The 14,729-nt window shown below is 37.3% G+C and overlaps 1 protein-coding gene across 1 annotated transcript; it reads right to left on the bottom strand.

The window, feature by feature from the left end:
• Positions 1-231: 231 nt before the first annotated feature.
• Positions 232-13,675, bottom strand: HSP90B1 (heat shock protein 90 beta family member 1). The gene is made up of 18 exons (XM_083365698.1): positions 13,456-13,675; positions 12,117-12,216; positions 10,834-10,975; positions 10,636-10,752; positions 9,957-10,288; positions 8,911-9,022; positions 8,197-8,313; positions 7,962-8,078; positions 7,541-7,678; positions 7,376-7,453; positions 7,212-7,277; positions 5,874-6,143; positions 5,434-5,679; positions 5,209-5,345; positions 4,590-4,668; positions 4,256-4,411; positions 2,292-2,396; positions 232-1,552 (listed from the first exon to the last, which is right to left on the bottom strand). Exons 1-18 carry the CDS (start codon positions 13,502-13,504, stop codon positions 1,523-1,525), a joined length of 2,391 nt encoding a protein of 796 aa, XP_083221824.1. The 5' UTR covers positions 13,505-13,675; the 3' UTR covers positions 232-1,522.
• Between the last annotated feature and the right edge of the window lie 1,054 nt (positions 13,676-14,729).

The raw sequence follows: 14,729 nt of genomic DNA on the forward strand, positions 1-14,729 counted from the left end.
ATTAGAAGTGCTTTATTGTAAAGATGACTCAATTTTTATTTTGCACTACAATTATAACTACTTATTAGACCTAAGTACCTAACCCTAAATATGTGTAACAAGTAGTATCTTGAACTGTAGGCAGGATCAAACCTTGATGGGGCAACTGAAAAGAACAAATCATTTATACATTCTTCATATACATATTTTTATTCTTAGGTCTAACAGAAGTATTTTGATTCCACATCTGAGTGAAATCGTCCATTAAACCTGGGTCTAAATATGTGCATTAAAATGCTGGGAAAACAAATTTTAACATCGGAAACAGAATCTAGGAATGAAATTCAAACATTTACTTGATAAAACTGCAGCAATTCCTTGTATTAACACTGTTCAAGTTATCAAGTTTTATTACTGTTTTAAGTCAACTCAAAATATCTTCCAATCATAGAAAAACATTGAACAAGCGAACAGAAACTCCATGCTACAAGATTTTGAGGAAGCATGAGAATGGGCATAAAACATGCCTATTATGGCATGCAGTAACTTCAGTTAGTACTCTTCTGTAAAGGTGCACATAGCCACTGTTTTATTACCTTATGCTTCTTTTTGAAAATTACCAAATTTTTCTCTTCTAGGTCACTTTAAATATTACATATGTGAAATTTGGAACCTTTACCTTTATAATTGGCTTAAAATTACCCAAACTTTATGGTAAAGATCTGTTGGAATTCAAGTCCATTTAGCTCTCAGGATATAATAGATGCAATCAGTAGGCTGAGCTAAAGGTTCCACTGTATATAAAACCATTACTTGCTCCTTGTTTAAAAATAGATGCTGACCAGCTTGAGAGACATGACTTATTCATTTTTGAGTATTTGATGGCTTCCTTTATCTTAAAGCATCACTGCAGGGTAACACCTGCCTTCCCTCCAGCAAAATCTAACCCAAATTAGGGAATATATTATAGTGATTCACAAAATAAAGTTTAAATGGCAATTTACTAAATCCAAGACCTCTTCACAGGAAACTAGAATGAATTACTGCAAAGTTAAGACTCCCTAAGTTTTGCCAACTAGCTAAAAAATAGACTCCATTAAGCAGAAGCCTGCCTTAACAGGCTAAGATTCTGGTACACATTTTAGTAGAATAGGAAATAATTGAAAGATAGCAGTTCTAAAGTGACCTTTAGAAAATAATTTCTGTCCCGAGTGTTTTCTTTTCCAATATTTCTTCTGTTACAGAAGAATGTAACTGCCAAATTGAGTCTCTACAAGTTTTCTTTACATCCAATGCAAGTAAATAAGCACTTCAATGTCCCATACAACTGGTGTGAACATTTTAATTTTGTACACGACAAGATTTTACACCAAGCAGTCAGTTAAATAGTACAAATTTACATTGTGAGGAATGTTTAAAAAATGCAACTTAAAAAAATTCTGCCCAAACCCTAAGCCTCCCCCCAACATTTTACAGTGAAAAAACAAATTCAGTTCACATTCCTGCTTCATCCAAAACACAGGATAGTATTTGAGAGTGCATTTTACAATTCATCTTTGCCATCTGTGGACTCCTGCAAGAAACAAAGTATAGATTAAATTAAATCTTGTAGATGTCAGAATCCCTAGTAAGTCACTTTTAGATGATTCAACTTTTCATTTTTTACTTTGTACAGCATAGTTTAAAAATAGCAACAATATCCTGCCTGTTCTCACTGTGGCTTCTTCATGAGACAGGAATCTTACAGCTTCCAAGTTTTGAGGGAAGGAGGATGACAAAAATCCAGCAAGTTATCCAAGGGGAGGGCATTCTCGGTGGGCGCGCCTGCCCTTTGGAATCAACTGCCTATGGAACTCTGGATGGCCCCCGACCTTCGCTCGTTTCGCCGGGACCTAAAACCCTGGCTATTCGAGCTTGCCGGCCTGGACTGAGGGTTTGGGTTTTTAATTTTAATTTTAATTTTCGGGGCTATTTAATTTAATTCTATTTTAACTTTGTATATTGTATTGTTTTAATTGCCCCGTAAACCGCCCTGAGTTCTTCAGGAAATGGGTGGTATATAAATCCAAATAATAAATAAATAAGTGCAAGTTTATTATGACACTGTTAAAGAGGCTAGACATACTTGGTTCTAAAATCAAGTCAAAAACGCAAGGCCCAGAATGGTAGTGCTGGTGGTAAATACTGTAATGCTTACACCCCAAACATCTGTCAACTGAGACAAATTATACAGATAGAAAAGATGGTACCTTATGATATACCTGTTATCTTCCCTCCCTCCCCCCGCCCCAGTTCTTCCTAACCACACTAACCGTTTTTTCTGTTTCACTGTCTTCAGTATCTTCATCAGCTTCAATTTCCTCTTCTGGTTCTACTTCTTCATCAGCTTCCTCTGGTTCTTCAGGCTCATCTTCCACCTTTCAGAAATATTTAACAAGGCAAAGCTTTATATGCCATTATATTTGATTATGACAGAGACAGACAGACACAGACACAAATATGACTATGAAACCCTGATCAATACAAAGTATGTTTTAGACATCACTACACAATAGGGTTAGTTTCAAATATTTTTCTTCACCAGATTCCACAGCGCCTTCAATAATGGCAGAGCATAATTTCCATTGCTAAGCAAGGCAGTTAAATTGTGTCTGATTTTACCACCTTCTTTTGGCATGGTTAAATAATGACTAAGTGCATCACACCATTAAGTGAATCTGGCTTCCCCACAGCCTGGGATGCTACAATCGTCGTAAATACATGATGATTGCCAGGACCTAATTTTGATCATGTGACTGGGGATGCTGCAACAGTCATAAGTGTGAGAGTCAGTTGTGAGTCACTTTTTTCAGTGCTGGTATAATTTGAACCATCACCAAACAAATAGTTGTTGAGGACTACTTATACTGGAAAAAATCTTTAAAAATTATGGAGATATTCAGAGAAGTGCCTACCTTGAAAGTAGCTCATGCACACTCAAACATCAGGTGTTGACCACAGGAAATGTTTGTTTTATATTGTTGTAAAATGTTTTATAAAATTTGACAAATTTCAATTCCATGTAAGTCCTGTATTGTAAATGCACTGTAAATTAGCCCATTTGATGTACCTTGATTGAAAAGGTTTTGCTCTATGATGCACTATTTTGCCCAGTTAAAGGTTCCAGACAGAAATTTTAGTATCACAGAGATGTGCAGTGTCATAAAGGTTGCTGAATGAGTGTACTTGAAATACTGAATTTTTCATAAGCCAAATGTGCTGATGTAATTCCAGCACAGTTGAATGGGGTCTTCAAGTATAGGGTAGTCCTTGACTTACAATCATTCAATAACTATTCAAAGTTACAACATCACTGAAAAAGTGACTTATGACCAGTTCTCACACCTATAACCATTGGAGTATGTGATCAAACTTTGTATGCTGGCAACTGGCATGTATTTTCAATAGTTGCAGTGTCCTGGGCTTCTGGGATTATCATTTGCAACCTTTCTAGGGAGCTTCCATCAAGCAAAAGTCAAAGGCGGAGGCCAGATAAGTTTAACAACTGCATGATTCACTTAACTGTAGTGATTTGCTTAACAACCAGGGTAAAAAAACACATAAAATGGGGCACACCTCACTTATTAGCAAAGGAAATTTTGTTTAATTGTAGTTTTAAGTCAAGGACTACCTGTACAACAGAATAGGAATGACAAGCAGACAATATTTTGAATCAAGTGTTAACCTAGAAGAAGAAAATGGTCTCAAGAATTATTCTGGCACGTTCAATTCAAAATGTAAGTCATGAGCCTACCTCCTGCATGTATTACAGCAGGGGTCCCCAACCTATGGACCGCGGCCCACTGCCAGGCCGTGGACTACTGGCTACTGGAGTGCAGGCCAGGCTGGCCAGTGTGGGCACTCTCCCCCACTTGCGCTAGAGCCCAGAGCCACTTGCATGTGTGTGGCACTAGCAGTGGCGGTGACTAGTGCATATGAACACGTGCAAACGGGTCCCTTGTGCATGCAGGATTGGACAGCCCATTTGCGCATGCATGTGGCGCTAGCAGAGGTGGCAGCTACAGCCTGTGCAAATGGGGCTGCTAATACCATGCAGGTTGTGCAGCCTGTTTGCACCGATAGCGGCTAGCACCTGCGTAAACAGGGCTGCTAGCGCCATGCAGGTGTGCGCGGCCCTGTTTGCAAACGCAAATTTCCCACCTGCTCCCTTTCCATCCAGGCCGCCAGTATGAAAAGGTTGGTGACTTCTGTATTGTAGTATCTGATCTTCACTAACCTTTTCCTCTGGGTCAATGTTCAAACTCAGGCGAAGCATTCGTTCTATCCTTTCTCCATATTCCTTTGTATCTGGGAGCAGATAACCTGATCTTAGGGTAGCAGTTTCAAGCAGAACCACAGCAAGATCTGCAACTATTTGATCATCTTCATTTTCCTGACCAAAAAAAACAAAAAACAAAAAAACACCACAAAATACTATAGAAATTGTTTAAAGTTTGAGACTCATCAAGTCTCACAGACTGCAAGAGTTGAATTATTTTTTGCATTTCCTGTCCAAAATTTTAGGTGTACAAAACTGCATTAGATTCATTTGTACCTTTTAACATTCTTACCTGAACACGCCTGAGCATGTCTTTTATGAGAGGATGTTTAGGATTAATTTCAAATATCTTCTTTTGGCTTGCATAGTAACTAAAAAGAGAAGATGACAATTTTAAGGGTAATTAGATACACCTACTATCGTGTTACAAGTTCTAGAAATAAACCAATCTTAATTAATGCTACTATACTAAACTAACGAAAGAACCTCGGTCTGACAAATCAGTAACTTAAATGAATACAGAATTGCAGTTTATAGAAAGACAAAAGGTTTGGTGCATTTCTATGTCAATTTAGCCACATTAAATGAGACCACCCATAGATTAAGCATACAAATGTTCAGATTACATCATTTACTGACACAGATAATACAATTCCCAGTTTTTTCCTAGAATTTTTAGTGCAGATTGGAGGAAGGGGACAGGAAGAAACATTACTTGTTGAAATATAAAAAGTTGGGAATCCTCACTGATCTATCCACAAGCACTTAAACAGCATGGATTATCCACTTTGCAAATTTTTGTTAACTTACACATAAGTGGCCAACTTCCTATACTGCGCTAAGTCAAAACGAAACAAATTAAATTAGGATCCAAATGAGGCCCAGAAATAATTGTATAAATTATGTATTACTTGGTAGCGATATCTTTTCCAGTCTGGTAAGCCTGAGCCTTCATGATTCTTTCCATGTTGCCAGACCATCCGTATTGACTAGCTACAAGAGCACATGGTGATTGGGTTAATCGCTGAGATAATACTGCTTTTTCAATCTAAACAGAAAGAAAAAAATAGCATAAGTACAAATATAGCACACAAGATATTTTTGAAAGAATACTAAATACATTCTAAAATACATACTTTATCCTTTAAAGCTTTGTCTTTCATCCAAGTTAATAGGGGTTCATACTCTTTTTCTAAAGCCTCACGAGCTTCCTTTGACTTTTCACTTTCATCAAACTTTACTCCTTCCTTGGCAACATTCTGAAACCTTTTGTTGTCAAACTCTGGGAGAGCCTGAATGCAATATTCATCCACTGGTTCTGTCAAATATATAACTTCATAACCTTTCTTTAGAAGCCGTTCCACAAAAGGTGAAGATTCAGCCTATAAGATAAATTCAAAATATTAGTATGACATAATCCTGTAAAATTTTCGATGGAAACAATGCATTTACCATTGTAAATCGTATTTCTGGAACAAGATACCACAATTTTATAAACAAACTTAACTGCTATATTTCTATTTTTATAGCTTCAAAAGAATGAATTGAAAGAGTTAGCTAGAAAATTATTTTTTACCTCTTTTCTACTTGAACCAGCCATGAAATAGATTTTGTCTTGCTTCTCTTTCATTCTTTCTACATACTGATCTAGACTAGTAGTGTTGCTTTCATGGTTAGAAGACTGGAAACGAAGAAGTTTAGCTAGACGAGTCCGATTTGAATGATCTTCAATCACTCCGAGTTTGATATTTGTGCCAAATTCTTTCCAGAATGTGTCATTGTATTTTTCTTCAGCAATCTTTTTGATCATATCTAGTGTCTTCCGGACAAGTTTCTTTCTGATTACCTAAAAATTCAGAAAAAAATATGTAAGATTAATCTTTTGATCCCAGTTTAAATGAACACCATTTTACAATCTGAGCAACTTCTAGATGTACTGATTTCAATTCATGGTATACCCAAATGAGCTGAGGATTTTAGCAGTTGAAATCAACTTAACGGGAAATTCTTCCCTTTGATGGGAAATATTGCAGGTGAATCTGAGAAAACTAAGACCATGTAAGTTTCTATGCCATAATGTGGGTTCCTATGTATATACTCAACCTCCTGTAACAGGTGCCTTTAATATGTCGACCGTGTCCAGCAACCAGAATAATCCACATTCCCATGGCTATTACATTTAAGTTTAAGTTTATTGAATTTATATACCGCCCTTTTCCCGTAGGACTCAGGGCGGTTTACAAAGTATTTAAAAACATCAATACAAGAGTTAAAAAGTTAAAAATATTACAGCATGAATGGGAAGAAATGACACAACTCATGTACCATTTTCAGATATTACATTTATTGAATTAATATGCTGCTTGTCTCACAATTCAGCAACTCAATTTAAATATACCACTTGTATTGATCATGATTTTCCATTTTGGTATCAAAGCTGTTATGAATACTGTTGCACACACTTCTGAAACTATTTAACTGTGAATAAGATTATTCTCATCTTTAGTACGGCAAATTTATATATGAGGACATCCAGTTTGGCCTAGTGGTTAAAACAACAGTCCAGAAACAGAGTTCTAATCCTGCCCTGAACATGGAAGCCAGCTAGGTGAGCCAGCCATCCTCTCTCAGCCCAACCCATCCTCACAGAGTCATTGTTGTGGGATAATAGGATGAGTATTGTCGCCTTGAGATATTTATAGATAAAATCCATTCTAGTACATGGTCTTTTACCATTGGTGTTCTTTAACCCACATACGGAATAACTGAATCTACAAGCAAGGACTTGATTCTAATGGGGCTTGAAAGATTTCATTACCATCATTGCCAAGTTAAGTAGGAAGTAGAGAATATAAAAACAGGCCTAGATATTTTTCTGAAGACTAATTAGAAGCTATAGTAGTAATAGACATACCTTTAGTAGTTTGTGCTGCTGGAGGGTCTCACGAGACACATTTAAAGGAAGATCATCTGAATCTACCTAAATTTAGAAAAGGAACATTTACAGAGGTTTAGCAAAAAAAATAAAATTATACATTTCTTAAATGGCTAGTGCATATTATCCCTGAAAATACTTACAACACCCTTGACAAAGTTAAGATACTTGGGCATCATATCATGGAAGTCATCTGTGATGAATACTCTACGGACATACAACTGCAAAACAAATTTTTAACCGATTACTTTTGCAAGACTATCTGCAATTTCTCTTGCTTTTTTAAAGAAGTTGGATCTTATTTTTACCTTTATAAAGTCACTTTTTTTGGATCCATATTCATCAAATAAGCCACGTGGAGCAGTACTGGGAATAAATAAGATGGACTTGAATGTCACTTCTCCTTCAGCAGTAAAGTGAATGTAAGTCATTGGCTCATCAGTTTCCTGGGGAAAAAGAAAGCCAAATCTTAAAGTCCTCACTTCCAGAAAGGTTGAAAATAAATGTATTACAAATGCAAGAAGTGGATATTTTACTCATTCTAGCAAAAAATATGCAATGTATGGAGAAAATGTTTTTGTTCTTGTTGCACATATGAGCAATACATTAGGACAAGACACAGCTCAGAACAGAGCGGTTCACATTGTTCCATTTTCCCCCCATACTTGATACTAAGAATTTTGATAGACATGATCCCAGATCAGTCCCAAGCTATAAAGGTAAACCCACCTTAGAAAATGATTTGTAGAAAGCTTTGTATTCATCCTCTTCCACTTCTTTAGATGGCCTCTGCCAAATTGGTTTTATGTCATTCATAAGCTCCCAGTCCCAGACTGTCTTCTGAACCTGCAAGCATTTCCAAATTCATTCATTTACTCTGATAAAATGAAACTATCAGTTTTCACAAACTGATTTGATAAAATCTAAAAAAGCTGTTAATAATTTTAAATGTTAGAAAACTTGCCGGTTTAGTTTTGGGTTTCTTCTCTTCCTCTACTTCCTCCACAGCAGCTTCATCATCTGTCTCATCTTTGTCTTTTACTTCTTCTTCATCTTCAAGAGGCTCTTCTACAGTTTCAGTCTACAGAAATATTGCATGTCAATTCAAGTAATTTCTCAAACATGTTCTCATAAGCAATTAGGATACATTTAACTATCATAAGCGATGAATGTAAATTTTATTTGTGTGAAATAGTATAGGGTTTTCTGCTTTCAAGGTCCCTTCCAACTCTATTATTCTGTTCTGTTCTAAACTTATTGTGTACTTTAAACAAGCAGTCACAAACGCTGAAGAGAGACTCCATGTCAATTCATTGTTTAAGATTGATATATGTTTTTATATATTATTTGCTAATCTAATAATGCTATGCCTTCAGGAAGTTATAATTTTTGCACTGGTAACTGACATTGCTGCAAAATGCAACCAAAAATAACAGGTGGGAATGTGACTGAGTTCCAATCTATTCAAATTTTAGATATTTTTTTTACAAATTTCTGAGATTTCATTTAACTACAGTCCTATTTTTTCCTATCAAAGTTGCCTGATTTGTTTTTCCTTGTGCCAAATATGGAGTATTATCCATTCTTCATAAGTTTCATCTCTGAAAACTGATTTTCATGACTAATATATCTTCCACTTTAAATATTATGCCAATTAGCAGTATTACAAAATATGTACCTTGCTACTCCATACGTAAATTGGGAAGTTAATGAACTGGGAATACTTCGTGACCAGGTTTTTAACTGTATCTAGTTCAAGATAATCTGAAGCTTCTTCTTTTAAAACAAGGCTACAAAAAACAAAAAACAGCAATTCAGTGCTGTATTAACTAAAAACAATTTTGGTAATTGAACTATTAACCTTACAAACAAGTTACTAAAAGAAAAGTGCAACAATGCAAATTATATTTTACACAGAACTGATAAGTTCTACTGCTAAAATATTTCAAAGAGAGCTCTGACATTTCATAGTCTGTTCCTTTTATCAAAACAAGTTTCATTTGGTGACGGTACGGACTTCTTTTGTGATACTTTGATATAGATAACAATGGTACATTTGCTGTATCTAATGAGAGGATGTAATATTGAACACCAAGAAGTTTCACCATCAGGGAAGGTGTGTTAACCTATCTTTGGTCACAATCAAATCCTTCCTTCCCATGGAAGACAATGAAGTAAAGGGTGGTTCAAGAAATGCACTAAACTACAAGAAATAGTAGTTAAATTCAAAGCCTCCAATACAGAAACCTGGTTTTTATCACTAAATCTCTCTACCATGTATTAACCTAACAACTGAGACTTTATGTACACTTTGTCAGAAACACCTTGTAGCAATTATGTTAAAAAATCATTTCATTCAAAGATTACCATTTGTCTAGTCAAACATACACAATTATAAAATTACTTTATAAAATCTGATTCCATCATGTATAAAAATTACCATCCATTAATCAAAGAAAACAGCAATCTAATACCACTGTAGTATTCTACATAAAATAAAATTGGAATTGTGGTAATGCCTATAACTGTAGTAGATACAGCTAAAAGTATTACCCTAGTTGAGGGAACTTTAATACCAATTTTAAGTATTACACAGCACTGAAACTTTTGTTAAGAAATTTTCTGCATCTTTCTCTGCAGGTTTCATCAAAATACATTGCATTTAATAAAAACCAAATATGTATTTTCATTAATAAAAATATTAATAAAAGTTGTAAAACTTACGTTATAGTAGTGCCTCGTCCCAAGGTATTACCCCGAGGATCTTCAATTACAGAGAACTCATTTGAGTCAGATTCCCAGATCTGTTGACTGTCATTATTATGCTTTGAGGTAACAATAACCTTATCTGCCACAAGGAAGGCAGAATAGAAGCCAACACCAAACTGACCAATCAATTCAGAGGTTGACTGGTTTTCTTCCTGCATTTCAGTTATTTTACTTAGAAATTCACTTGTACCAGATTTAGCAATGGTACCCAAATTTTTGATTAGCTCATCTTTTGTCATGCCAATTCCAGTGTCTATAACATGAAGCATATTCTTCTCTTTATCACACTGTAAAACAAAAATAACTAGTTGGATACGAATTTCACATGCCACCAATAGACATCAGTTTTAACAATGCTGATTTGTGTGTGTGTGTGTGTGTGTGTGTGTGTGAACTGTAATGATAGACCTGTCCTAAAGAAGCTGTTAATACAGAATAATCTAAAGAAAAAAGGGCAGTCTATTAAATGAATCTGATGCAACAGTATCCTCTATCCTTTTCTGCAATCCCTTCTAAAATGTGAAAGGCACACTTGAATTTCTGCATTAACTACTCCAAATCATACAAAAGATGTTTTTAAAATAGAAAATGAAACAATTTAAAGAAACATTAAGGAAAATCAGTAGCATCTTACCTTAATTTTTATTGTGAGTTCCTCATTAGCAGAGAGAGCAGTTTCATCAGTCAATGACATCAACCGTATTTTGTCTAGAGCATCAGATGCATTTGAAATCAATTCCCTAAGGAAAATCTGTAAGAAATTTTAGAGTAGGCAGACATAAGCACAGAAACATTTGTATCAAAACTTTTAGATAGGTATATTAAGGCTTACCTCTTTATTTTTATAGAGTGAATTGATAATAAGTTTCATCATCCTGTTTACTTCAGCCTGGAAGGCAAACTTTTCTGATTTTTCCCTAAGTTGTTTTATTTGTGATGCATTTAAACCATCCAGTTGAATAGATTCCTCTTCCCTGCAGAGAACAAAGATCCATTCATGTATTATTAATCCTTTATTTTTAAGTAATGCTGGCAAAATAAGAATTTGTTCTAGACTCATATGTATGCTTTTGCTGCAACTCCAGGTGAAGTCAAACACTAGTCTGCAGAAGAATTCCCCTGCTGAATGCAAAGTTTGCCTTTTCTTTAAACTAAAACTCCCTCCCCTTTTCTCTCTCTCTATTTTACACATTCCACATACTACTTTTCAACCTTCTGGATAGCTATAATATACCTACTATAAATTATTGTAGGACAGTGTTTTGTTTCACATTTAATTTCCATGCAGCTATTTAAGCAATTGTATTATGTCCACTGATAAGTTATAATAAATCTGCACTTTCTTAATAACTGGAAATTCATCAAGGTAATGCAGCCAGTAGAAGCAGCACATAATCCTTCTTGATGAATTGCCCAAATTAATGAGAAAGATATTTATCTTTCATTTATCAACAACAATGGAGATGCTATACAAATTATCTAAGTATCAAAATTCTTGCTAAGAATTTGGTTGCATGTCCCTCATATAATCAGTTCTCCAAGCACAAAAGTAAACTATTTTGATATCAAAACTATTATATGCTTATCTGTGGTATTATATGGAGATGAAAACATATCAATTTTCATCATAGCATCAATTTCAGCTATATATCTTATCCTTTTCTTGCAGCTTGAAAAATTTAAGAGACTTCAATTTCATTTTTAAACCAATTCTATAGTACACTTTGGATGCAATTATATAATCATTAGGTTTTCATGCAAGCTTTCCTATATTAAACATACTTCAGGGGGCAATCTTTTGGAAAAAAGATTGTTGAAAGATTTAACATAATAGTAACAAAATGTTTACAAATTCTATGACTTTAAGAACAATTACAATCCAGTTTTCCAAGCCTAAAATAAATCTGGCAAATGTTCTCCTACAAGATTTCACCAGCATTAGAATCTTAATATAAATCATCAATATCCCACTAGATCTCAATGTTAGATCTCAATGGCAGGCATCCTTAGAGGTGTATCTCATTTTAATCAGTGAGCAGGCATGTGTCTGAAATATGAATATGAATGAAATATGAATTATAAAGCCTGGTTAAGCAGACATTTTAAAAAGCAAACCTCTGAACAACTTCATCATCTGTCCGAGATCCTTCTCTGCTTTTGCCCAAATCATCTTCTACAGTGCCATCCACATCAGTTTCTTCAGCCTGGGCAGAGGCTGCAAAAATAATTTGGACAAGTTAGCTCCACAACACCATTCAAAGTAAAACTGCCAATCTATACAACACAGACAGCATGGAGGATATCAAATACTTCAACAAGAAATTGGTAAAAAAAGAAATGGTGCATTTCCCATTAGAAAGCAGCTGAAAATTAGAATGGGGAGCCAGAAGTGGCATTTAAAGGATCATATAGACACAGGGTTCATGCCCATTCCATTCAAAATCATCTCAGAGCAGACATCATGTTGAGGCAACGGAAAAAAAATGTGAAAATGGCTGGAAAGATTAGGACGCTTTCAAACTCTTGCCAATCAGCAAGTGGACGTTAAACAGTACTCCCAGGAGAGAAGCTCAAGTCATCAACCTTCGCACCTCAATAAAGGATGGGGAAGCGTGAATTCCGCATCACGTGCCAAATTGGACCTTAATAATTCCAGCCAGAGTAAAAATCACAAATCCGACACCAGCGTCCCCTTCCTGGGACCATTTGCGTCAACTCCCTCTTCTTCAATCTCCGGCCAGACTCCCACAGGCAGAAAGCGGCCTTGCTGAGCTTTTTGAAAAAGTTGCGAGCAACTTCGACGTTCAAACCTGTTCAACCCGTTACGTTCAAAAGATTTTCGCTAAAGTTCCAGAAGTTCAAAGGATTTTCATTAATGTTCTTCCACACCCCACGCCCCGAAAGTTAGTAGTACGCCTCTGGGTGACCTCCCGCTTTCTTCCCTATCCCGACAGGCAGCACACCTGCGCCTTCGGGACGCCCCTTTAAAACCCTGCACCCCACAAACCGGGGACCATTCCCTCAGAAGGGCGACTCACAAAAGCCACAAATCTCCTCGGGACGAAGAGGCGCCTCAGTGTGATAACCACCCCCCCCCCGCCATTTTAAGTTCCTTGCCCCAGAGCAGGGGTCGGCAACCTCGGCTCTTTTATGACTCGTGGACTTCAACTCCCAGAATTCCTGAGCCAGCTATGCTGGCTCAGGAATTCTGGGAGTTGAAGTCCACGAGTCATAAAAGAGCCGAGGTTGCCGACCCCTGCCCCAGAGGGAAAGAGCCGCACGAAGGGAAAATACCCTAACCCTCCTCCCTCGGCCACCGAGGCAGTCAGGCTAAAAGCCGTATTAAGGGCGGCAGGAGAACCAGCTTGAGGTAAAAAGTTGAGGGAGGAATTTTCTTTTCCCCCCCTCCGCCACGCAAGGAATATTCCAGAAACCGCCCCCCACGCGCACTCACCAGCCAGCAGAAGGAGGCATAAAAGGCCAAGTCCCCACAGTTGCTTCATCTCAAAGGTGCCCGGGACGGAGAGAGATACAGCTTCGTACCGGCCTTCCCTGGGCCTCCAAGGGCAATTGATTAGGAGAAATCACTATCCTCCCCTCCCTCGCGGGAGAACCTGCCCGGGTTTTTATCAGTGGAGTCACTAACCGAGCCCAGCCCGACCCCCAAGCTTATCACTACCACACGCAGGGGGCGGGGGAAAAAAGCCTCCCGGCCGCGCCAATCGGAGCGCACCACGCCAAACCCAGAGCCAATAGCAAGAAAGGAGGGGGGAGGTGGAGACATCTTTCTGCCAATCATTGTCTTCCAGGTGAAGTTTCCCCGCGCCAAAGCGTGGCTGGGCTTCATTGGTTGTTGCTATGCTCAATGGCCAACCACGGTTAAAGGCGGGAGTAGTAGGCCTCGGTTTGACTGTTTTCCATTCATTTTTCAAAATTTCTCTCTTGGACTGTGTGGCGAGCAGCGTTTGACATTAAGTGTGAGACTGTGCCTCTTTTAAAGGAAAAAAAAATAAGATATGCACGTTTCAGAGAGTTTCACTTTCCAGAGAGTTAGCAAAAAAACAAACAAACCACCCGCTTCCGTAACGACGTTAATTTCCGTTTTTTTATACCCTATGACGGGTAGGCAACCTCGGCTCTTTTATGACTCATGGACTTCAACTCCCAGAATTCCTGAGTCAGCTATGCTGACTCAGGAATTCTGGGAGCTGAAGTCCATGAGTCATAAAAGAGCCGAGGTTTGCCTACCCCTGCCCTATGACAAATGAAAGCGAAGAAAGTATAGAGTAGGCAGAAATTAGCAAAAACATTTTTATTTCAAGCATATTTTTTTCTGACTTTGGGGCTGGTGACCCAATGAACAGAGCGCGATGCCTACGTTGTAAGAATTATTTTTTAAAAGGAATTCTGCAACTTTTCCCAGCTTGCCATGCTCCTCGCGTCATAAACCTTCGCGTAGTGATTGCCTGGATGCTCTGGATGACGTCGATGTTGCTTTGTATATTTGGAACCGCCTTCTTGCTTGCATGATGGGAATTGCAGTATCTTCGTGTAAGAACGGGTTTACTGCTGTCCTTATGCAGATTGACGAGGTGATAGCAGTTGTAGGCTATGTAGGGAACGCATCAGGTGGGCTGCTCCTAAAAATGTTTTACGAAGCACCTGAAAAAAAATTGGAACAAACTAAGGTTATTGGACTTTGAACTGGCTATTTTTATAACAATACTT

This window comes from Vipera ursinii (genome assembly GCF_947247035.1).
Source record: "Vipera ursinii genome assembly, chromosome: 6".
NCBI classification, from domain to species: domain Eukaryota; kingdom Metazoa; phylum Chordata; class Lepidosauria; order Squamata; family Viperidae; genus Vipera; species Vipera ursinii.